The sequence below is a fragment of the Ips typographus genome, linkage group LG5 (genome assembly GCF_016097725.1).
Source record: "Ips typographus isolate SLU linkage group LG5, UJ_Ityp_2.0, whole genome shotgun sequence".
Taxonomy (NCBI): Eukaryota; Metazoa; Arthropoda; class Insecta; order Coleoptera; family Curculionidae; genus Ips; species Ips typographus.
The window spans coordinates 7,803,232-7,827,941 of NC_138426.1; the positions used below are offsets into that span (position 1 = coordinate 7,803,232).

General features: G+C 39.3%; 7 protein-coding genes across 8 annotated transcripts; 3 read left to right on the forward strand and 4 right to left on the reverse strand.

The window, feature by feature from the left end:
• Window positions 1-178: 178 nt before the first annotated feature.
• LOC145728908 (peptidyl-prolyl cis-trans isomerase B) lies at window positions 179-1,883 on the reverse strand. The gene is made up of 4 exons (XM_081979447.1): window positions 1,695-1,883; window positions 693-900; window positions 412-637; window positions 179-362 (listed from the first exon to the last, which is right to left on the reverse strand). Exons 1-4 carry the CDS (start codon window positions 1,866-1,868, stop codon window positions 269-271), a joined length of 702 nt encoding a protein of 233 aa, XP_081835573.1. The 5' UTR covers window positions 1,869-1,883; the 3' UTR covers window positions 179-268.
• Window positions 1,884-2,106: 223 nt separating this feature from the next.
• On the reverse strand, window positions 2,107-4,326 carry LOC145728899 (putative peptidoglycan muropeptide transporter SLC46). Of its 2 annotated transcripts, none has more exons than XM_081979433.1 (8): window positions 4,039-4,326; window positions 3,727-3,996; window positions 3,506-3,680; window positions 3,275-3,455; window positions 2,790-3,030; window positions 2,603-2,740; window positions 2,306-2,546; window positions 2,107-2,252 (listed from the first exon to the last, which is right to left on the reverse strand). In XM_081979433.1, the coding sequence occupies exons 1-8, from the start codon at window positions 4,100-4,102 to the stop codon at window positions 2,150-2,152; spliced, it is 1,413 nt and encodes a 470-aa protein (XP_081835559.1). In that variant the 5' UTR covers window positions 4,103-4,326; the 3' UTR covers window positions 2,107-2,149. The 2 variants fall into 2 exon arrangements, with proteins under 2 accessions (XP_081835559.1, XP_081835561.1); XM_081979435.1 differs by having other exon boundaries at window positions 3,727-3,984; window positions 4,039-4,325.
• Window positions 4,327-4,583: 257 nt separating this feature from the next.
• Window positions 4,584-24,377, reverse strand: LOC145728900 (WD repeat-containing protein 55 homolog). Its single transcript, XM_081979436.1, has 6 exons — window positions 24,232-24,377; window positions 7,204-7,540; window positions 6,920-7,154; window positions 5,508-5,728; window positions 5,283-5,454; window positions 4,584-4,861 (listed from the first exon to the last, which is right to left on the reverse strand). Exons 1-6 carry the CDS (start codon window positions 24,271-24,273, stop codon window positions 4,618-4,620), a joined length of 1,251 nt encoding a protein of 416 aa, XP_081835562.1. The 5' UTR covers window positions 24,274-24,377; the 3' UTR covers window positions 4,584-4,617.
• Window positions 13,180-14,336, forward strand: Gadd45 (Growth arrest and DNA damage-inducible 45). Its single transcript, XM_081979457.1, has 3 exons — window positions 13,180-13,385; window positions 13,504-13,723; window positions 13,781-14,336. Exons 1-3 carry the CDS (start codon window positions 13,342-13,344, stop codon window positions 13,997-13,999), a joined length of 483 nt encoding a protein of 160 aa, XP_081835583.1. The 5' UTR covers window positions 13,180-13,341; the 3' UTR covers window positions 14,000-14,336.
• LOC145728907 (protein CDV3 homolog) lies at window positions 14,477-17,782 on the forward strand. Its single transcript, XM_081979445.1, is given in 4 exon segments — window positions 14,477-14,729; window positions 14,731-14,796; window positions 14,900-15,315; window positions 17,222-17,782. Coding segments are annotated over 4 exon segments (729 nt in total). The 5' UTR covers window positions 14,477-14,624; the 3' UTR covers window positions 17,364-17,782.
• On the reverse strand, window positions 18,283-19,560 carry LOC145728901 (uncharacterized). Its single transcript, XM_081979437.1, has 2 exons — window positions 19,351-19,560; window positions 18,283-19,299 (listed from the first exon to the last, which is right to left on the reverse strand). Exons 1-2 carry the CDS (start codon window positions 19,470-19,472, stop codon window positions 18,411-18,413), a joined length of 1,011 nt encoding a protein of 336 aa, XP_081835563.1. The 5' UTR covers window positions 19,473-19,560; the 3' UTR covers window positions 18,283-18,410.
• Window positions 19,716-24,233, forward strand: Bsg (immunoglobulin domain-containing protein Bsg). Its single transcript, XM_081979443.1, has 4 exons — window positions 19,716-19,983; window positions 22,629-23,252; window positions 23,317-23,452; window positions 23,507-24,233. Exons 1-4 carry the CDS (start codon window positions 19,920-19,922, stop codon window positions 23,556-23,558), a joined length of 876 nt encoding a protein of 291 aa, XP_081835569.1. The 5' UTR covers window positions 19,716-19,919; the 3' UTR covers window positions 23,559-24,233.
• Window positions 24,378-24,710: the final 333 nt, after the last annotated feature.

A 24,710-nucleotide genomic window follows, 5' to 3' on the forward strand; every position in this document is an offset into this window, starting at 1 on the left:
CACTGTATAAAACAAATAAGTTGTGAAGGAGACAAAAGGTATTAGAGCAAGCAAGGCATCCGTGATGACGTAACCTTGGATGCCTTGCCTCAAAAGAAGTTAAACATTTGCTGGTTTCTTTTTGATTTTTGCCTCATATTTCAGGGTTTTAAACCTTACCACAATAATAAAACAAATATTTTTCATATAAAAAATTATAACACCCTTTTATTACGATTTAATTTTTAAAAAAATCACAAGGCTGCTCAGTATAAAAAAGAATAAATAATTAATCTCGAGCGTCCTCCTTGGCGACGCTGAAGGGTTCTTCGACGGTTTCGGCGCCTGCGTCAGCGATCACCACGTCCTTGGCAGGTCGGTCCCTGTGGAAACAACCAATCAGTACCCTACAACACAAACTCACCCACCAACCTGTTGTCCGTTTTGGTAGCCTCGATTGTCCTGACCACGTCCATTCCTTTAAGGATTTTACCGAACACCACGTGTCTACCATCCAACCAGCTGGTTTGTTTGGTTGTGATGAAGAATTGCGACCCGTTCGTGTCTTTACCAGCATTGGCCATGGACAACCAACCGGCTCCGTAGTGTTTCAGCTTGAAGTTTTCGTCAGCAAAACGTTCACCGTAGATTGACCTGCCTGGAGTTAACTGTTTAGTTAGGAACAATCAAAAAGGGTGGAAAGTGTGGTTTACCTCCAGTTCCATCGCCTTTAGTAAAGTCACCTCCTTGGATCATAAAGTCCCGGATCACCCTGTGGAATTTACTGCCCTTGAAACCTTCACCAGGCGGTTTAAGGGCCAGTTGCTTGAAGTTCTCCACTGTTTTTGGCACGGTTTTGCCGAATAGACCGATTTCAATGCGTCCGATTGCTTCATCTCCTATCGTGATGTCGAACCAAACCTGTGTTGGTTTCAGTGTAAATTAGACAGTATTTACCAGCAACAAAGGTCCAGTGACCTTAAATTGGCTGAAATCCAATAAGGATGATTTACAGTTTTTGGTTATAAACTCCTTTCTAATGTGCGCGCTATTTTTGTGCAAAAACCACAACAAAAGCTTGGAGAAAGTGGAACAAAGACTTATTGTATGTCTATAAAGGTTTTAGTGACCAGTGTGGATTCCAAGGTGGAGAAAGTACTTACTTTAATAGAAAGCCCCTTTAGTGTCCAACATTGAGAACCACTTTAAAAGAGCTAGAGACGTTTTTAAGGGTGCACTACACTGTCAACTGAAGGACTCACATCCTCCAAGGCCCTTTTTAACAAAAGTTGCTGCAAAAAAGACTTGCAGGGCTGGAAACAGATTAAAAAACTCCTGGGCCCCTTATTTCTGACAAACCGTTCAGCCATCTTGGACTAGTGTCAGTAATTTGACAGTTGCATGAAAGAAGCAAACCATTGAACTGCCTGGTTGCACGTAACTGGAAAGGGACTGAATCCACCTCTTGATTTTACAACAAAAAAGACGTCAAACTAATTTTAGTGAAAAAACCAGAAAATCGTATTTATCATCCTAAAACTTGGCGTTCTAGTCCCAGTGACGTCAAAGTGTGAGGTGGTAATAAAAAAACTGGTCCGTAAATAACCCCTTCCCAAGAACAAACGAGAGAACAAAAAAAGGAAGAACTGAAACCCTTTGTTGTCTGGTGCACGGTTCTTCAAGACCTTCACCCTACAGAAAGGGGTTTGACCTACCTTATCGGTGACTTTAGGCCCCTTTTTCGTCGCATCGTCACCTCCAGCACTAGCAAAGGCTAAAAGGGCGATAACTCCCACTACGAGCACGCAGAACACTTTTGTCATTTTGGATAGGCGCGACCACAACCTTTGCAGTTTCGTCAACACTGAAATGGTGAAGCTGTGCTGCATTTCGATGAGGAGTTGCTAACCGCCGCGTTGTCACTCTCAGTCCGTGTAACAGAGCGAGACAGAACTGTAGGAAAGTGTTGAGAAGTGGCAACCATGTCTAAACGCAGCACGCTGAAAGGAGACACGTTGATACAAGCCACTGTGCTGGAGAGAGAAAGCGACCAATCCGGTCACGCCACGCTTGATTGTGATAGTCTTTTACACAGTTGCCACTTAGTTGAGGGATAATTAAAACTCATTCTTAATTAACAATCACAGTTTATTGTTTAAAAATCTAACAATTACTCTAGCTCTTCTTGGTTGTCATTCTCTCTTTCACTCTCAGTGGTAGTTAAATTAGAATAGGCAACGCCAGAGGCACGGCACTGTAGCAGCAACACAACCCTACATATACAATGCTGCCACATCTAAGTTTATTTATTTCCCACTCAACTTACGCAATCAAGCAACCGCTGAACGCGTAAATGCCAGATGACATAAAATTGAAAGCTCCCGGATTGACGTCAATGGTGGCGTTATACAGGGTGGTGTAAATGGGAGATCCGAGCAAACCTAAAAGGTTCTGCATCAGAGTGAACAGAGCAAATATTTTACCGGCCTCGTTCGCGTCCACCAGTTTGGACATTAACGATTTAGTCATCGGAGTGAGTCCGCCACTGGGAAATTTAATGGCGGCCGCTGTCATTTCAGGAAATGTCATTTCAATGTCCTAAAGTCAAATTTTCACAGCTCACCAGCATAAACCAACGAGTCGATGCGTGTCACGGCTAACACGAACGCCCCCACCGCCAACGAAACGAACCCAGCCAAAATCAATCGTGACTCGGTCACACGCAATCGATGATGTAACACGTACGCAATCAGGAACGTACCTGTCAAAGTCATGACAGTTAGGAAAGATGGCGTCTGTCAAAAACTTACTAGTTATCCACATGATATTGGTGGCGCTGTTGTACAAAGTGTACTGGCGCAATGTCCAAGCAAATTTCTCGCGAACGAACAGAAACATGACGCTGCGATCGCCAAAGACGACGACAAAGTAGAGCGCAAGCGCCGTGACGATCAGAAGAATAATGGCGCGGTTGTAGCCATCACGTGATCTGAAACTGGTACGCAACATTCCCGATAGGTTGCGCAGCTGGAAGAAGCCTTTGACACGTCCCTGAAAGTTGTTAATCAATCACAACCACGCAGGGTTGCCAGATTAGAAGATTTTACCAAAAAAATATAGTTTTTTTCTTGGGAAAAAGAGACAGTTGCCAAACTGAGCAAGTTTTTACAATGTTGCCAAATTGACATTTTTTTACTTCATATTTTGCTAGTACTAGGATTTTTTTTTTGTTATTTTGATTGGGGAAATCTGGCAACTTTTCAACCGCGATTGTCTTCAAATAGCGTAGACTCACCGTGTCTTCTCTAGTTTCCAGTGATTCCCTTATGAAAAATATGGTAAATAAAAGAGCAGCAAAGCACAGTAAAGTGGCAATAGAGTAAACTGCTATATAACTGGTTGCGTTAAACACATAAGAGCTGGATAAGGAGCCTGTAAACACGGCTACAGCCATCACAATTTCAAACACTCCCATTCTGAAATTTGACAACACTGTACGTGCCGACATTTGAATGTCACCACCAACCTGAATCCCCTGTCATTTTCCGTAGTGACGTCAGTCAAGTAGGCCAGAAACATTGTCAACAACGAGGCACTGCCTCCTGTCAAAATGACAGGCACTGAACACGTCATCATGTACCAGGGCGAAGCCCTGGGGATAGCGGTGTAAACCACCATAACCACATTCATCAGTGTGTAACCTGCTGGACTAAAAAAAAAACAAAAAAAAAAACAACTAACTCTTACCCAATAGATTCAAGACCAAAACGGGCTTACGCCCAAACCGATCACTCCAAGACCCCACAAACAAGCACAACAAAGCGGCGCAAAGTGAATCTATTAAGGTTTTCGTCATTGAAATGATGTCCTCGATGGGTTGAACTGCTTTTTCCAGGTCTGCGGTGATGTTGTTTTTGACTTTACCCAGCAAGGAGCAGTTGTGTTCGTCCAGTCCCAGAGTCACATAACAAGTGCGGTAAATCAGTAAGTTGGTGTCGACACTTTCTGTGTTTGGGGCTTAATTAAGTAGTGAAATTGGGTGCTGTAAGGGTTGCTTACCGCACAAGAGAAATGCTGCAAATGTTAGAAACATTGGGACTTCCACTGCGTGTTGTAAAGCCATTTTTCAGACCCACTTTTTTCTTGGGTGATTTAAGTGTTAATTATCGATTAGGATTGATTTTACGGTCACATCACTTAAGTTCCATAATGATCGATTGTTATGTACGCTGATAACGCTTTATTTGATCGTAAAATACGCCCCAAAACTGGATAAACATTACTCATTTGATATTTTACTAGAGAAAATTGCTTTGTCGCAAATTACCACCTTTAATTCAAATGCCTACGTAAACAAAACAAATGTCAAAATTTTTTGAGGTGCGATTAATGTCACTGTCACAAACGCCAATGGCTGCGTTGCCATTTGGAGATTTTGACTGTGGCAACGCATCCATGATGACGTAACCGTGAATGCTTTGCGTCAAAAGATTAATAAACATTGGCTTGGTTTTGACTTTGAGTTTTAAATCAAATTCAAGGTTTAAATCAAATTTTAATTACAATACTAAGCGCTTTCGCCAATTGTCAAGAAAACTACAGGCAACTTTTTGATTTTTCTTTATTATAAAACTAATCCTAAGCTAAATCACTGAAAAAATCCGCGGTATTCTTCATTTTCGACGAAGGCAGGTTATTAGCCAGCTCCTTTTTGCGCTCGTGCTTTTTGTGCTTGTGACTGACCTTTTCAAAGGATTCAAAATACTGGATGTTCCAGAATTTAATTTCGTTATTGTGTCCACTGGACGCTATTATCGTGCCATCATTACAAATATCCATACATTCAGCTGACATATCGTGTTGTCCTACTATGCCCAAATGCCTAAAATTCCACCCATTTAGTACTGTGTGATAAAACTGAAACTGGCCTTGGGTGTAGCTGACAGAGAAACTGATAGATAATTGCATGCGCGTGACAAAGACAGAAAAAACCTAATAGAAAATCTAGTAGGCGGAAATTTCGGGGCAATGTTGCCAGATCTGTTTTCATTCACTGGATTAGTTATTTAAACACTTATTGTAAATAGATTATCAAAATAAATGGAAATCATTAGGAAATGTTCTAGTCACAAAATTAATTTTGCAAATAATTTAAACGTTTGACAACGTCGCAAACAAAATTTGGACTTTTTTTTTGGGTTTTCTATCCTTGTCTCGCGCGTGGAGTTATCAACGTTTCTCAGTCAGTTACACTTACTTCTCCAGGGCCAGTTTTAGTTTCAGCACAGTGACACTGAAAATACCTGTGAGGAAACAAGTGAGTGGCCCTCAAATTGCCATCCTCGCACGCAGTCACCACAATATTCTCCGTAATAGGCACCATTGAGTTTATACACGTCTTGGGACCGGGGAAAGCATCGCTATTCAGTCCGAACTCGTTCCAGTTGAAAAAATACAGTTTTCCCTTCGCCGAACCTGTTTTAACTTGGGCGTTAATTGATGGTGGTTACAGGGTGGAACCCGCTAACCTGCTAGAAGCTTAGTTTCGCTCCGAAACACCCCCAAACAAGTCAACTCGTCATCCAACTCCTCAGATTGCATGTAAACGCACCTTTTCGCCAAATCGATGGTGGTTAATGAACCATCCCCACTCGAACACAGTAAATATTTGTGGGACTGGTCAGTGGCTATGTCACTAATGTAGTCTTCGTTTTTTTTGGTTTTGTAGATTTGTTTGTCACCTTTTTCCCTGTTAAATAAGCTTGCATTCAAATCAATGTTGCTTAAGCCTTTTCTTGAGTCATTTTGAACTAATTGCACTACTTTGACGAACTCAACTAGTCATGACGTTTAATGACCGGCTTTTAGTCACGTGACAGCTGTCAAAACTCACTAAACAGTGCCGTGACACTGTAAAATGTCAACGAGTTGATTGGTTGCACCGTTTGGCCGCCAGAGGCCGTCAATGTCACCCTTGACAAAAATGTCGTTTTTTTTTTTGGCACGGGTTGCTTTGACCTCAAATAACTCGTTTAACTGACAATTGACGTCAAAATGTCATAAAAAGGAAAAGATAGATCACATTCTAAGCTTTCCAAAAATATCGCTAAATGAGTTGATTGGTTGCACCGTTTGGCCGCCAGAGGCCGTCAAAGTCACCCTTGACCAAAATGTCTCTTTTTTTTGACACGGGTTGGTTTGATCTTAAATAACTCATTTACTTGACAACTGACGTCAAAATGTCGTAGAAAGGAAAAGATAGATCACATTCTAAGCTTTCCAAAAATATCGCTAAATGAGTTGATTGGTTGCACCGTTTGGCCGCCAGAGCCCGTCAAAGTCATCTTAGACAAAAATGTCTTTTTTTTTGACACGGGTTGCTTTGACCTTAAATAACTCGTCTAATTGACAACTGACGTCAAAATGTCATAGAAGAGAAAAGATAGATCACATTTTAAACTTTCCAAAAATATCGCTAAATGAGTTGATTGGTTGCACCGTTTGGCCGCCAGAGGCCCTCAAAGTCACCCTTGACCAAAATGTCTTTTTTTTTGACATGGGTTGCTTTGATCTTAAATAACTCATTTACTTGACAACTGACGTCAAAATGTCGTAGAAAGGAAAAGATAGATCACATTCTAAGCTTTCCAAAAATATCGCTAAATGAGTTGATTGGTTGCACCATTTGGCCGCCAGAGGCCGTCAAAGTCACCCTTGACCAAAATGTCGTTTTTTTCTGACACAGGTTGCTTTGATCTTAAATAACTCGTTTAATTGACAACTGACATCAAAATGTCATAGAAGAGAAAAGATAGATCACATTCTAAGCTTTCCAAAAATATTGCTACACGAGTTGATTGGTTGCAGTGTTTGCTCCAAAAACAAAATTTCCCCAGTCCATCTCTACTAACTAAAAGTAAGTGATCTAGACAGAACCTACCTGAGATCCCATAGTTTGACAGTTCCATCATCATCCCCAGTGGCGAATAAGTGTTCATCCAAAACGGTTAAGCAGTACAGTGCTGCTTCGTGGGCGTTTTCATAAAACCTAACCAATTTCCCTGTCTCAGCATCGCTAACCATCACACTCAAGTCTTTTGAAGCTGACAACAGCAATTTCCCATCCAAACTGAATTCAACATCGCGACAGGCTTTAGTGTGCACTTCCAGAGTGTCTACAATCCCATTTTTACAACCAGGCAAACCTCCAAACCAGAAACTCACCTTTAAGGGTGTTTTCCTCATTGCTGTACTCGTAGAGCAAAACATCCCCCACAATAGTGGCGACAGCCAGAATGTTGTTGTGGGGATGAAAGGAAATGTCGGTGACAAAGTCCTCGCACGTTATCGTGGGGGGATGGTCACTTTGGCGGGTACATTCGCGTTTTATCGCCTTAATCACCTCGTCCTCGGATTCGGCGGGGTCTTCCACTTCGGGCTCCGCTTCAGACTCGCTACTGATGTCCGAATCTGAGTCAGTGTCCATTTCGGACGTTTCGCTCACGTCCTGCTCCTTTTTGGGGCACATTGTTTTGGTTTGAAGGGCCCCGCGGTGAAAATACTGAAAATAAGGTTAGAGATGTACTGTCATACTGTCAATTGTCGAAAATTGTCTGTCACTTATTATGCAAGGGTTACTCAATAGATGGCGCGCACTACACTTTTTTTGTTTTTTTTATGTTATTATCACTTAATGAGTGTTTGTGTATTTTGTTTTAGTGCTTATTTAATGTTTGCGCTTAATTTATTTACTTTCAAAACTTGACGTAGCCACAAAGTATATTTTTCGAAATTTGGTGGTCACGTGCGATACCGTAGAAATAGTTGAAAGCAATCACGTGATTTTCAGAATTTTTTTCAGTCATAAACATGGTCACGTGACTTCAATATTCCATTCGGCGCGACTTTCGAACAAAGTCACGTGACCTTTGTAGGTGAATTTAATTAAAACGGTCCTGTGACGGCACAGTAGCTATTTTAATAGCAAAAAGACTCACGTGACCTTCCTGATTCTATTCTACGCTTGAAAATAGTCACGCAACCGAAATTGATCATTCAAATCAGTCACGTGACCTACAAAAAATTCTGTTAACTGCAAAAAATGATCACGTGTCCTTCAGAGCAATATTTAAATTTTAAATATGGTCACGTGACTGCAAGGATGCTATTTTAACCGTAATAAGGTAAATAATAAAGCTGCTGTGTAAGTTTTGATTTGTACATTTTAAAGCTTTTTCTACAAGTATTACATAGTTGTAATGTTTTGCAATGTCACTATACACTGCTCGAACATCCGGTAATATTATGAAATACCGCGAAAGTATTGGGGAAAAAGTGTCTTTTTTTGACAGCTCCTAGCTTGGTTCCTTTGACAGTTAGAAGGTTCGTTCAAACGTCAAAATGTAGCTCGTATTTATGGCTTTCTTTTACCTGAATACAATTTTTATTCAAAAATCCTTAATAACCGAGATTATTGGCGTGAAATACAACAGTGCAACTGTACTAGAAATATTAAAATTGTTCTTATTTGACAGCTTCTAACTTGGTTCCTTTGACAGTTAGAAGGTTCCTTCAAACGTCAAAATGTAGCTCATAATTTTGGCTTTCTTTTATCTGAATACAATTTTCATTAAAAAATCCTTAATAACCGAGATTATTGGCGTGAAATACAACAGTGCAACTGTACTAGAAATATTAAAATTGTTCTTATTTGACAGCTTCTAACTTGGTTCCTTTGACAGTTAGAAGGTTCGTTCAAACGTCAAAATGTAGCTCGTATTTATGGCTTTCTTTTACCTGAATACAATTTTTATTCAAAAATCCTTAATAACCGAGATAATTGGTGTGAAATACAACAGTGCAACTGTACTAGAAATATTAAAATTGTTCTTATTTGACAGCTTCTAACTTGGTTCCTTTGACAGTTAGAAGGTTCGTTCAAACGTCAAAATGTAGCTCGTATTTATGGCTTTCTTTTACCTGAATACAATTTTTATTCAAAAATCCTTAATAACCGAGATAATTGGTGTGAAATACAACAGTGCAACTGTACTAGAAATATTAAAATTGTTCTTATTTGACAGCTTCTAACTTGGTTCCTTTGACAGTTAGAAGGTTCGTTCAAACGTCAAAATGTAGCTCGTATTTATGGCTTTCTTTTACCTGAATACAATTTTTATTCAAAAATCCTTAATAACCGAGATAATTGGTGTGAAATACAACAGTGCAACTGTACTAGAAATATTAAAATTGTTCTTATTTGACAGCTTCTAACTTAGTTCCTTTGACTGTTAGAAGGTTCGTTCAAACGTCAAAATGTAGCTCGTAATTTTGGCTTTTTTTTACCTGAATACAATTTTCATTCAAAAATCCTGAATAACCGAGATATTTGGTGTGAAATACTACACTGCAACTGAAGCAAAGAAATTTTAAAATTGTTCTTATTTGACAGCTTCTAACTTGGTTCCTTTGACAGTTAGAAGGTTCGTTCAAACGTCAAAATGTAGCTCGTAATTTTGGTTTTCTTTTACATAAATAAAATTTTCATTCAAAAATCCTGAATAACCGAGATATTTGGTGTGAAATACTACACTGCAACTGTACTAGAAATATTAAAATTGTTCTTATTTGACAGCTTGAGATTTGACTGCAAGGATGCTATTTTAACCGTAATAACTGTCACGTGACCTTTAAAATTCCATCCGATACTTGAAAGTAGCATCATGACCTTCAGAGCAATATTCTAATCTGAAATATGGTCACGTGACTGCAAGGATGCTATTTTTTAACCATAGAAGAGTCACGTGACCTTTAGAGCAACATTTTGATCTCAAATGTGGTCACGTGACTGCAAGAAAGCTAGTTTGACCGTAAGAAGAGTCACGTGATTTTCGTAACTGAAGTTGATAATTCAAAACAGTCACGTGATCTACAGAAATTGTTTTTAGTAGTAAAAGTTATCACGTGACCTTGAGCATTCTGATTGAATATCAAAAATTATGGCATGAAGTAAATATGGCAACAACGCTGTAATTAGATTGAATAAAGCTGTGTCTTAAATTTGACAATTGTCACGTGACACTCCATTGTGCACGATTAGCACAGTCACGTGATAACTGTCCGATTGGTGAAAAGGGGAATAATCGAACTCATATATAAATTTTGTCAAACTGTTTCCAAGCACCATCGAGGTATTAATGTGGTTATATTTTTCCAAAATGCACTTTTAATCTTTCACTTTCACACTTTGTTTGTCGACCAATCAAAATCTATGAACGATATATAAACAAAAGAGCAACGACCCCAAACAATGCACGTTGCGGGCTAAGTCCTAGCACAGAGAGTAAATAAATAAACAAACACAAAGCGGCAACGTCGCACCATTAATAATTGATTAAAAAAAAAAAAAACAGGCAATTTGCGGGAATTTCGTTTGGGTTCAAGGAAGGCGGACTTGGAATGAGGCCGAATTTCTCGTGAAATTGTGCAACTGAGCGGTATTTGATTACCGTAATCGAATTTCTAATCTAAAAAACCAAATTATGTTAAAGTGGACAACCCTAACACTCTTCTCTAAACAGGGTTGTGTTTTGACAGTTGAACAATAGTTTAATTAGCATTCTAGTTTCTTAATTACTTTCACGAGAAAAAGCTATTTTATCTTAGTGTAGAAGTGGACAACCCTAACTCGTCTCTTAACAGGGTTGTGTTGATCAAAATGGCCGCCTTGCGGCTGTCATCGCTTTGACAGTAGTATTTTCACTGGAAAACCCATCAGTTTGACCTCTAAAGTGTGACGCATTGAACCCACGTGTGTGCACCGTTGGTGGAAACTAACCTTTTCACTTTTACTAGTAAAACGCGTCCGGACTGATTAAATACGTCACGTGATTGACCGTCTCGCGGAAAGGGCCGAATCGCTGAACGATTAGTCATTCATGGAATTTACTATAGGCGGCGTTGCCCTCTAACCCCAAAAAAGGCAATATTAGAGTTTGTTTACCTTTTTGTAATTTTTGGAAAAATGATAACGATGATGAATCAATTGGAGAATACGGATGATAACAAAGGCGGAAATACCGAGTTGCTGGGAATTTTACTGTTTCTATTTATACAATTTAACGATAATTGAACTGGCAATACCGTTCAATTATACCGAGTACTCGTATCGGAAGTATGCGCTAAACAGGTGTATGTTAATAGGTCGATGGGAATTTTCCTAAATGCTTTACCAAATTCCACCACCCACCGCGCTCTAATTTTTGACAGTGACAATGCCAAATAGGCCTTTACGTCACTTGTCACTGTCATTTTCAGCAAATATTCATATTGAGGTATCAAGGATGATAGGATACATCACCTGAAAACAATTATTTCGTAATAATTTGTGTTAATCACGTTTTTGCGATAACCTTTTTTTGACGGTCGTTTAGATTACCAACAAAAATAAGCAAAGTCAATAACAATTACTCAGTACAATTGTTAATTAAGTGGGTCGTTGACAGAGCGATTATTGAAGCACAACGTTGCGAAATCCGAGTAGGCTTTGAAATGTTTTTTTTGTTTTTATGTAAAGAAGAATTGACGGGAAGATGTTTTTAAAAAGAAGAGGCACTGGTAGAAACAGTTTTTAAGAAGAGGAATTGAAAGAATTTGATAGGAAGAAAAAATGGCGAAAAAATACTTCTGTCCTTCAAGACGTCACACAAAGTTCAAGTCACGTGACCTCCAACCCCCGCCAATCACATGACAGGTGAATTTAGAGGTTAACTGCAATCTGGACTAATTTTTTCAAGAAAAAATCCCCGCGCAAATTTCCAAATGTCACGTAAAATACCTGGGTAGTACCACCTGATATGGGTTTTTCCCCCCACGTTTCGGACGTTTACGACGTGTTAAAACCGGCGTCGTACCGGTTGCATAAGTTGCATTCCATGTCGAGGACGAAGAAAGGTCCACCAGCAGGCCGGTTAATACGTGTCGATGATCGGAATTTTCAGGTCGTAACCGGTTTCGTAGATCCGTTTACGTACACTGCTTCACACAAGTGATCCACTAAAAAAATAAGAGAAGAATTAGTTGGATCACTTTCTAGAATAAAAGAAGTGATTCGAGATACTTTTCTGAAAAGAAGAAGAATTGACTCAACATTTTTTTGAGAAGAGTGAATAATATAACAATGCCTTGAAAAAGAAGAAGACTTGAATTTTTTTTTATAAAGAAGAGTCATTAAAAAAGTTCTTCTTTTCTTTAAAAAAAAATAAATTATATATCCACTGAGCAGGGTTGTCAGACTAAAGGACCAAAAAATGTGCACCAAAGTTTTGTATTTAAGTTTGACGTGCACAGTAGTTTTCTAGGCCAATTTTCTCAGTTATTAGTGTTTTTTTCATAAAAACTCTGTCTTGATGAAAAAAGGAAGAAGTTTTGAGCTACATTTTGACGTTTAAACGAACCTTCCAACTGTCAAAGGAACCAAGTTAGAAGCTGTCAAATAAGAACAATTTTAATATTTCTAGTACAGTTGCACTGTTGTATTTCACGCCAAATATCTCGGTTATTCAGGATTTTTTAATGAAAATTGTATTTAGGTAAAAGAAAGCTAAAAATACGAGCTACATTTTGACGTTTGAACGAACTTTCTAACTGTCAAAGGAACGAAGTTAGAAGCTGTCAAATAAGACCAATTTTAATATTTCTAGTACAGTTGCACTGTTGTATTTCACACCAAATATCTCGGTTATTCAGGATTTTTTAATAAAAATTGTATTCATATAAAAGAAAGCCATAAATACGAGCTACATTTTGACGTTTGAACTAACCTTCTAACTGTCAAAGGAACCAAGTTAGGAGCTGTCAAAAAAAGACACTTTTTCCCCAATACTTTCGCGGTATTTCATAATATTACCGGATGTTCGAGCAGTGTATAGTGACATTGCAAAACATTACAACTATGTAATACTTGTAGAAAAAGCTTTAAAATGTACAAATCAAATCGTACACAGCAGCCTTCCAAGTAAACAAAGCGTAGGTAAACAACCCTGAAAAGGGGGAGGGAGTAACGGCCCCCAAAATCCCCTTGAAAACCCCAAAACCGCTGGCGAAAATTCCGAACCACTTTTGGGGTTTCCTCGAATCCCCAGTAAGCTGTGGAATTCACGTCATGCGCACACCACCCTCGTATATAAAAACGAAGGAGGCGCGTTGTCGACGTCATTACAAACAGTTGACTGTCGCGGTGCGTTTCGTTGATTTTTGAGCGCGTTTCGCAACTTGTCGTAACCATCATCAGTGTTTACCAGTGCAGTTCAATTATAGTGAAAACTGGGTTGTTACAAGTCGTTAAGCGGATTACAAGTGGATATGTGCGTTGCCAAGGCTGTGGATAAGTGTAAAATGATTAACAGGTAAGCACGTGTAAAGGTTAAAAGTCAATGACGTAGGTCGTTGCACGTGTGGGGGTGGGGGTTGTTTACGTCTGGGGCCTTGACACGCGTTTCCTAAACGATTTTCGCTTGTTTACAGAACGACCTTGGGGAAAACCTTAAGGACGGCCTTGACCAAGGCTAGGGTGGAACGTCGCCTCGTTTGCGGCCTTTTTCCCGCCATCACCCAACTAGAAAAAACTCCAGAAGAAGTGGTTTTGTGCGTTTTACCCATCACTCGACCTGGAGACGCCACCACTCACATTCAAGCCGTTCTTTTACAAGCTTTCTGCTACGAAAATTGCATTCCAGTTATTCAGGTAAATATGGTCAACTGTCAAATTTTTCCAATCTTAACACGAAATCTAATCTTTCAGGTGGATTCGAGTGAAAAACTGGCCAGTTACTGCGGCACCTCCACCAAAGTGAAAGACACCGCTCACTGCAACTGCGCCATCATAACCCGTGACGTCACCCTACCAATCACGGACGACGTTTACGACATTCCGATGTCGCAAAGCGAACAATTTTTGACGGACTTTTACGAGTGCACCCTGGAGGAGTTTCCGCGTCCCGTGATACAATTGCCCATCTGAACGAAAAGAAGAAGAAACGGCAGGGCTGCCAGACGTACAACCCGTCGTTTCTGTGTGACACGCCATTGTTGAAATTCTCGCCATTATAGGTGACAGGGTCAGGGTCGGGATGACCCTAAAATGTTATTTTTTCTGTAAAAAAAAGCAGAAAACTGAAAAAAGTTTACGAGTTTGTGTACAGTAAGTTGTTTAAGGTTGTAAAACACATGTTTTTGAGATTATTGTTGTTATTATTAAGACTGTTTTGTTTGGTTTTGTACAATGTCAATTGCAACAAAAGTTACAATAACGTTGTATTGAAATTTGTGATGAGTAATAAACAGAAAATTATTTTGTACACACGACTTTTATTTCCTCAACACACTGTTAATAATAGTAAGGAATGTAGGGGCATTCTCGTGACGTCATTAGTAGGACGCACACACGGCAACTTGGACATCTCTAAACTGACATGTGTCACTCTGTCACTGGTTGTAAATTTTGACAGCTGACACTCGGTGGTTCATTTTATCATTTCGGTTGTGGTCTTTTGTGAGGTCCAGAGGGTGCTTTTTCGAGAAAATCGGGGCCCTTTGCGGATTAGTGAGTCACCCCTACATTTTTGGCCTTTCAAAAATCAACAATCATGGCGGATCTAGACGATTTTTTCGCGAAAAAGGACCGCAAGAAGAAGACCTCCAAAAAGTTCGCCACGACCGAAGAGGTGGCCAAAAAACTGGAGGACACGGCGAAAAAAAACGGAAAAACCCAAAAAAGAACGCGTCCCCGAAGGCGAGGAGGGCAGCCAACCCATCGTGGTAAGTTACGATTGAACGTAGGGCTTGCATGTTTGAGGTTATGCGGTGTCCATATTGTCCCTTTGTGCAAAGACACAAAACCTAACCAAACAATTCCACACAGGAACAAGACGAGTGGAAAGAGTTTGAAGAGGAAAAAAAGGACTACACGGGCCTGAAAATTGGCAACCTAACAATCAACCCCAACGACGTCCAGAACTCGGCCAACCAAGACGCAGCGGCGGGCGATCAAACGGAAGGGGGCGAACAAACCGGCGATGCGGACAAAAAATCGGGGCCCTGGAAGCGTATGGACGTGCAATCGGATTCGGCGCCGGTGGAGGAGCCCCAACAGCCCCAGGCGCCCGAACCGCAACCGAGTAGTGAAAAGAAAACGTACAGACCGCCGTCGATGCGCTACCAGAGCTCTCAGCCTGCCAACACCCCTTCGGGGCGATTGAGGGGTAACAAAGGCGTCGCCCCCGATATTCACAATGAGGACTTTTTCCCCACCTTGAGTAAAAGTGGTGATAACAAAAGGTGAGTCTTTAAACACAAAGAATGTAAGGAACAATGGTAAATTATAGAGAATTGAGTTGGTTCTCTAAGTTTCTCAGAATTTTAAATATTTCTTTATATTCTCAGTAATTTACTGGGAAGCTTCTTTTTATTTGTCAATTATCATAATAATAATGATAATAAAACACCTTTTCCGCATGGAAAAGTTCAAAAATTACATTCAAATCAATGTTGCCAAAGTCAAAACTCTTGATTCAGCCGTTTTGGCAACAGCAAAAAGTTTAACAAGCTTTTTATTAAACAGTGCCTGTGTGAAATAGTTGAATCACATCACATATAGTTACTAATTTAACTGTGGAGTTAAATTTGGCATTTGTGACGTTAAATTTGACAGTTTTGACACTTCACAGCGTTGCTTATAGTCAGAGTGACACTCTTTATAACTATTAAAACTCATTCAGCAGTGAGATGAAACTATCAAATGCAAAACAGTTGTACCTTGTAGTTACACCTGAATAGAGCTCCAAATTTGATATTTGTGAGGCTAAGTGACACTTGATATATTTTTTACGTCACCTGACAGCTGTCACGTGACGCTAGCAAAGTATTAAAGGGTCTCTTAACGTCCGAACTGACAAATTTGGCTCCATGGAACTGTAAAAGCAACTTACAGTGCAATTCCTCAAAGAAACACATCTATTTGGCATTTTATACTTTGACATCACTGGTGCGTGCGTTTTGACAGTTATGACAGCTGTCACGTGACGTATGTAAAGTATAAAAGTATTCTTTATTGTCAGAACTGACAAATTTGGCTCGATGAAGTGGTAAACACAATTTGTAATGAAATTTCTTAAAGAAACACATCTATTTAGCATTTTCTACTTTTACGTCACTGGTGAGTGAGTTTTGACAGTTATGACAGCTGCCTCGTAACGTAAGAAAAGTGTAAAACTGTTTTTTAACGTCAGAACAGTTATGACGTCTGTCACGTGACGCAAGCAAAGTATTAAAATGTTCTTTAACGTCCCAACTGTCAAACTTGTCGCCATCGAGCTTTAAACGCAACTTTCAGTGTAATTCCTCAAATTAGCAACTATTTCAAAATTTATAATTTTAAGTCACGGGTTTTGACAATTATGACAGCTGTCACGTAACATAGGAAAAGTATAAAAATGATTTTAACGTCAAAACTATCAAATTTAGCACCATGGAGCTGTAAAGACTACTTACAGTGTGGTACCCCTATGAGACACATTTACTGAGCATTTTATAGTTTCCGTACAGTCCATTGGCACGAACGAGTTTAAATTCGACGTTTCACACTTGTCAAAATGGTCACGTGACCGTATTTAATAACCAAAATCAAAAAAGTGTATTTCAGATGGTTGTCTAAAACCAACAAGTAACATCACACTTTATACCTCTCTAATTTGTAATTTTGACACGGTCGTTTATTCAGGATGTGATTTGACAGCTGTCAAATGAAGCGCAACTGTCAAAATCCGACTCCATAAACTATCAAGTGCAATTTGTATTGATTTGCTACTACCACTTGGACCAGATACAATTTAAGCTACTCAATTTGTCTATAAGTAAAATTTTGACAATTGTCACATCCAGGATTTGATTTAACGTCAAAATCCGTCCATAAAACTATAAAGTGCAATTTGAATTTTGACAGTTGCTACATGGTTGTTTAAGACAAGACAAGATTTGACAGCTGTCATATATGGCGCAAATTCTGCTCATAGAGCTATAAAGTGCATTTTACCACTATTAGAGCAAGCTTACAACTTAAGCTGTCTGAATTGTGGTTTTTGACAGTTTTAATAAGGCACTAAGCTTATTCGACATGTCTTTTGACTGAACTGTCAAAATTCAGCTTGTTCAGTTTAAAATCGACTAATTTTCGTTTGTTTGACAGAAATCGTGGTGAAGGCAGTTTTGAGGTGGTGCAACAACACCGCGCCTCCTCCTACCGACAACACCAAGACCAGTCCAAGGGAAATGGCGGCCCGCAATTGAATTTAGGCAACCGTTACAACACGTTAAGCAACGACAGCTAGTAGCGCCTGTTTTAAGGATGCGCGCGCGGGTTGGGGGGGGAGGAAGCGCGGTGCCGGCCCCCCCTTTTTTCCCCCCCACAAAGGAGAAACGGTCGGCACCCGAATAATTTCCACCGTGTATTTTTAGAGGGGTTGGGGGGGGAGCGTTTTGTATCAGGATAGGGTGATTCCGGACTTTTTTTTATTATCAGTAACAGTGTTTTTCTAAAAAAGGGTTTTTTACTGCAAATTTTTTTTGTTAAAGAGATTCGTTGAGAGCATACCTTCAGAACTCCATGGAAACTGTTATTTTGAATCGAGCGCGCGATTTGATTGGTCGGTTTGGAAATGACCGTTTTTATGAACGACATTATTGATTACGTAATCTAATAGTTACTTGTAACGTTTTTTAATTATTATATTAAATTATATTCTCCAGATGTTGTACGTTTTTTTCCTCTATTTATAGTTCTGTGACGCGAAATTTTACAATTGTGACGTAAAAATGATTAACATCAAAACTGTCAAATTTCACCACAACTTCCAAGGTAATTCCTCAAATTAGCAACTATTTAACATTTTATACTTTCAGGTCACTGGTGAGGGAATTTTGACAGTTACGACAGCTGTCACGAGACGTAAAGAAAGTATAAGTGTTCATTAGCGTCAGAAATGTCAAATTTAGCTCCACAAAGCTAGAAACACCACTTCCAGGGTAATTCCGCAGATTGGCAACTATTTCTAATTTTACAGTATCAGGAAACTGGTAAACGGGTTTTGACAGCTGTCACGTGACGTAAGAAAAATATAAAAGCCTTCCTTATCGACAGAACTGTCAAATTTGGCTCCATTGAGCTGTAAACACTGCTTGGTCTTTTATACTTTCACGTCACTGGTGAGTGGATTTTGACAGCTGTCACGTGACAGAAAAACAACAAAATGGCAGTCAATATACTGTAATTAAAAAATTATAATGTGAAAAGAGTAAAAATTAGTAAATCACAGAGAATTAAATACCGTACACTTAAAGTCACTTATAGGAGGGACGACCAGAGTAAACGTAAACTTCTACAACTGAAATGGGGCCTTCTGCGTTACAATCGAGACATCCTGATCAAACTGAGTGTCGTTAATAGACAAATCCGGCTCCATCAAACGTCTCTCCATCGATTGGTGATGGCGGGGCCGTCCTTCGATTCTCCGCTCGTGTTTAATCACCGTTTTTGGGCATACCAACTTGTCAATACTCTCTGGAAGTTTAGCAGTGGCCACATCAATCACTTGTTGTTTTTTGGCGGGTTTATACAAAACTGGAGGCACTACAAAGTCATTCTGTTCAGGAATGTTCTCTTTTATTGCAGTGGGGAACAGTTTGGTGGCCACTTTACGGTCAGGCACGTTGGTTAGAGGGCAATATTGGGGCCCGTGTCTGATGTACACTCCTACGGGACTGACAATGTTTTTCCAGTTGGGCAGTTTTCTGCTTGAAGTGCTTTTAAAGGGGACTTTAAAGATTGGAACTGGTAGTTTACTATCACTTTTTGAGACTATTTTTGTTAGGTTTGAATTTAAGCTTTTTAATGGTGTTTGAGTGGAGGGAGGTGAGTTACTCAATCGGGACTGCCCTAGGAGTTTGTTGATTTCATCAAAAGTGTTGTTTAAGTCATCTGAAGTGTTTGATTTCTCCACATAACGCTCGTAACTAATGCTAGCTGATTCTTCAGTGTATGAAGAGTCATTTTTAATCTCCTCCAGCTCACTTGTGCACTCTTGAGGGTCACTAACCAGTTCAAAACTATCCAACTCATTCAGAACACTACTATCACTACTTATGCTAATAATACTACTATCGGAAGGTTCATTGCCACTTGGAGCAGTATCAAATGATGAGGAGGCAGTCACGTAAGTGGTGGAGGCCGATTCAAGAGCCTTTTGCTCAAAGTACTGGTATTTGGCACTGAAAACAAGGAGTTAGCAAGGAACAAGGCTTGAAGACAGAAAAACTTACATGCAAGAGTGTCTTCGATCGTTTTGTCGGAGTTTTCCAGTTTTAATGTTCGCCCGCGCTTCTTTCAGGGTGTAAGGCCCGAAACAGACACTGTCTACACTGCTATCACTGTCCGAATCCATGCTGGAGCCCCTTTTTTTGTTATTTTCCAAACCGTTTTTGAACAAAGCGAACGTTGATTCGAAATTTTTGACATTTGGTTGTTATTCTGACATTTCAAGGTTTGACGTGGACTTTTCTGTTTAATTTAATAAAATAGAAGGAGACAGCAACAAAATGCGACCGTCAATGTCAGTACTGTCGCTCAACTGTCAACCTAATTGACGTCATTCATATGGGCGGCCATATTTGCGTTACGTAAAATTGAGGTTGTGTGGTGGTTTTATTGTTTTAATCTTAATCTGGCCAGTTTATCGGTTTATTTTCGTCAAACGGTACGATCGCCTAGTTTTGCCCGTTCAGTTTCATGGGTAGGTAGTACACGGACCAGCCGCCACCCCTTTAGCGATCACGGTGCATCCGCCACTTGACAGTGACAGATAGAGAAAGAGAGGGGCCCCACCTCAATCATGAAGCTGCTACTGACTATCGGAGCCCTACTGATAACCCTACACGCAGCCCTAGGACAGACTGGTAAGTCTCGTCACTTTGTAGTTTGTATGCGATACTGCGTTGCCCCCCTAAAATCGATCATACTGCCTAACCTAACCCCACTTTTAACACGTCAAAATTGATGATAAATCTTTTGATTCATTTCAAAGCTATTTCCAGCCTCAACAATAAAAGAGAATGTTTGTGTTAACACCGTTTTAACGGGCTAAATCAAATCGATTTTAACCAATAACCTAAAAATAGGCCAAGTTTATAACACTAGGGACTCCAGTCATGCAAAGTTAAGAACCTTAATTGAAGGTCTTAGTAGCTCATTATGTTATCATAAAAGCAATGACATCAATCCAGTCTTAATGAGTTTATTATCAAGTTACCTCAAGTGTTTGAGTAGTTTTTAATCTTGAGGCAGTAAAAGAAATCTTCAAACTAAACAAATTTTGATGATTTACAGCTCTGTTTACTGTCTAAGCTTTGTTTGCACTGTGATTCAAGGGTTGAGGGTCAATTGAGGGTAGTATAATAACAATGCAGTTAATTCCAAGGTTTTTGTTTGTTACTGGTTAGTTAGAAGATGAAATTGCCAGGATAATGGCAAATTTAGTGTAAATAAGTAATTTTAGGAGAATTCAAGAGAATGATGAAGAAACAGCTATTAAATGCACATCAACTTAAATATCTTGGTCGAGAAGTAGTAAAATGCACTTTATACTTCTATGAGCAGAATTTTGACAATTGCACCCTATATGACAGCTGTCAAATCAAATCCTGAATGTTACAACTGTCAAAATTTTACTTAGAGACAAATTAAGTGGCCTGTATTGTATAGGGTCTAAGTGGTAGTAGCAAATCACTACAAATTGCACTTAATAGTTTTTGGAGTTGGATTTTGACAGTTGCGCTTCATGTGACTTTTTTATCTGGGTTTGGTTCAATACAGTCACGTGACCATTTTGACAAGTGTCATGGTCGTCGAATTTTAACTTGTGTGCGGCAATGGACTATTTGAAAAGTCCAAAATGTTAAGTAGTGCCAACCAGTGTTTCTTTGGAGGAACCACTCTGTAACTTGTCTTTACAGCTACATGGTGCCAAATTTGACAGTTCTGATGTTTAGGAACACTTTTATATTTCACATACGTCACGTGACATCTGTCATAATTGTCAAAACTCAGTCTCCATTGACCTGAAAGTTTACAATGCCAAATAGATGTGTTCCTTTGAGGAATTGTGCTGTAAACTGTGTTTACTGCTCCGTGGAGCCAAATTTGACAGTTTTGACGTTAAGGAACAATTTTATACTTTTTTTACGTCACGTGACGGTTGACATAACTGTCGAAACTCACTCACCAGTGACCTAAAAGTATAAAATACCAAAAAGATATGTTTCTTTGAAGAATTGCTCTGTAAGTTGTGTTTAAAGCTCCATGGAGCAAATTTGACAGTTATGACGTTTAAGAACACTTTTATATTTTACATACGTCACGTGACACCTGTCATAATTGTCAAAACTCACTCTCCATTGACCTGAAAGTTTACAATGCCAATTAGATGTGTTCCTTTAAGGACTTGTACTGCAAGTTGTGTTTACTGCTCCGTGGAGCCAAATTTGACAGTTCTGACATTAAGGAACGATGTTATATTTTTTTAAGTCACGTGACAGCTGTCAAAACTGTCAAAACTCGTTCAACCGTGACTTGAACTATAAAATTTGAAATAGCTTCTAATTCGAGAAACTATACTGAAAGTTGTGTTTAAAGCTTCATGGAGCAAAATTTGACAGTTTTGACGTTTAGAATCACTTTTATACTTTACATACGTCACGTGACATCTGTCGTAATTGTGAAAAGTCACTTTTCAGGGACCTGAAAGTTTAAAATGTCAAATAAATGTGTTTTTTTGCGGAATTCTACTGTAAGTTGTGTTTACTGCTCCATGGAGCCAAATTTGACAGTTTTGACGTTAAGGAACGATTTTATATTATTATTACGTCGCCTGACAGCTGTCATAACTGGCAAAACCCGTTGACCAGTGATCTAAAACCATAAAGTTAAAAATATTGTACCGATTTGAGGAATTACACTGGAAGCTGTGTCTAAAGCTCCTTGGAGCCAAATTTGACAGTTGGGACGTTAAGGAACACTTTAATACATTGCTTGGGACACGTGACAGCTGTCATTACTGTCAAAACTCACTAACCAGTGACGTGAAAGTATAAAATGCCAAATAAATATGTTTCTTTGAGGAATTACACTGTAAGTCGTGTTTACAGCTCCATGGAGCCAAATCTGATGTTAAGCTTGTACACTTTTATTACATCACGTGACAGCTGTCGTAACTGTCAAATGTAACGTCTTAAACTAGCAATTAACGTCACAACGGCCAAATTTAACACCACAGACTGGCGAATAACAATTTGGGGTTTGGTTTATCAAAGAGACGCGACTAATGGACATTTTACAGTTTCGCGGACTGTTTAATGAGTTTTTGACAGCTGTCACGTGACTATAATAGCTAGTTCAGTTGGTTTTCCTGTAAATTCTTCATGGAGAACCTTGGGTTGTCTCTAGAGTCACCAGTCAATTGTTCCAGGGTAATGTATTTGTTACTCTACCGGCCTGACTTAACTTAAGCAGATAACTAGTAACTAAAACTGGTTTTAATTTTCAGTGAGCATAAATCCTGAATACACGTCCCCCGTAAAACAACTGGTCGTATTCTACTACAAAAAACCACTGAACCTAAACTGCAACGTAAGCGGAGACGCCTCACCGGCCGACTTAACCGTCGAATGGAAGAAAGACGACGAGGAACTGACCGACATTGACAGCTACAAGAACCGCTTCAAACTCTCCAACACCGGCAACGTTTACACGTTAACAATTTACTCGGCCGAGTTTAGTGACGCGGGCAACTGGACCTGCGCCGCTTTGATCAAAGGAGAGGAGAAAGCCAGCGCTCCCATTGCTGTCGTCTCCAGCATTAACGTGCGCATTAAGCCAGAAAGTATTAACGTGGTGGAGGAGGAAAAGTTGCGCATCGAGTGCGGTATTCTGGGTAATCCACCTCCGGTTTTAAGTTGGAGGATTTCGAGTGGAAACTACAACGGCACCGTCTTCGATGATCGAGTGGAGATCAAAGATTATTCAGACGAACATGGAGTAAATGTGGAAGGAGGGCTTTTGGTGATCAACAAAGTGAACAAAACTGATCGGGGAGAGTATTTCTGTATTGGAAGCATCAGGAATTATGACGCTGAGAAGAATGAAGCGAGAGCAATCATCAGAATTAAAGGTAAGTTTTTAAATCACACCACACTTTGATGATTGGTAGTAATAATCAAACTTGTGATTGACAGACAAATATGCTGCTTTATGGCCATTCCTTGGTATATGCGCTGAAGTAATTATTCTGTGTGCTGTGATCATTATCTACGAAAAGAAACGCAACAAGACCGAACTGGAGGAGAGTGACACTGACCAAAGCCCCGACCAGTAAGTAGTCATCCAGATTTGATTACTTTTTCTTTCAACATTGGTTTTTAACAGGAAAAACACCCCCGATAATGGCAAGGACGCCAATTTGAGACACCGCCAGTAACTCCACTTTTAGAGTGATTTAAGTACAGAATTTCCAAACGGAGCCTTAACTTATCATCATTTTTAAATGTCACTGATAATGGTGTAAATAGAACTGTTGTTTGTTATTTTGTTAATCCAGGAAGCCAAATTGATTTTTTTTTTCTTTTGCTGTACATAAAAAAACTTAATAATATATAAAGTGTACCTTAGGTAATAGAAAATTCATATTCTGCCTTATTAAAACGTAGTTCTACTATTAAAATCAGTACTATGTCACTTTATAAGTAACAGTTTGTCAATGTTGTGGTAAACCTTAACAGAACACTGACAAACTGGGCTTTAAGTAGATTAAGGGCCGACATATTTAAGGGCACCCTAGATTAGGTTTTAATTTGACTATGACATTTTGCACATAATCTCTCACAGTCAAATCACAACTTAGCCTAGGTGAACACACAGACAGGTTTAAGGGCACCCTAGGCTAAGTTTTGACTGTGACACTATAACTTGTCACAGTCTTAGGGTGGCCTTAAACTTGTAAGTAAAAGTCGTTTAACCTTTATGCTAATAACCTTATTGGTGCTTAACACGCGTTGTTATGGTAGTTTAGGATGTGTTCAAATTACAGTTTAGGACGTTTGTTCGTATTATAGTGTTTTTTGTCTTTAAAATAAATTAATTTAAACACTTACAAGACTCGTTTTGTGACTGTTCCTGGTGCAGTAAACTGGCATTTCTGCTTTCTAGATCATGTAGAAGGTTCTACCGCACTAATTTCACAGGTTTTTTTTAGGTTTTACTGCCCAAAAAACGATTAAAAAACAGGAAAACACGACAAACCAAATAGGACGCCGACGCCATTTTGGTAAAACTGACAGACGACCAAGACAGTGACTCTAATGACAGTCGGCGCAGTTGCCGGATTGTGTTTTCAATTTCAACAACACGTTGCCAAATGTACTTTCCGCTGAAAATTATTTTGTCCCTTGTATGTTATATTTTATCTATGAAGCCCATTTGCACCGTGATTCTTTAAGTCAAGCTTAAGTTAAATGTTGTTCAGACTGTGTAGAATACAGTTTTAAAAAGGCACAGTCTGAACCACGCTTAACTTAAGTTCGACGGTGGAAATGGCGGTTAATGTTGACTAGGAGTATTACGACAGATGATT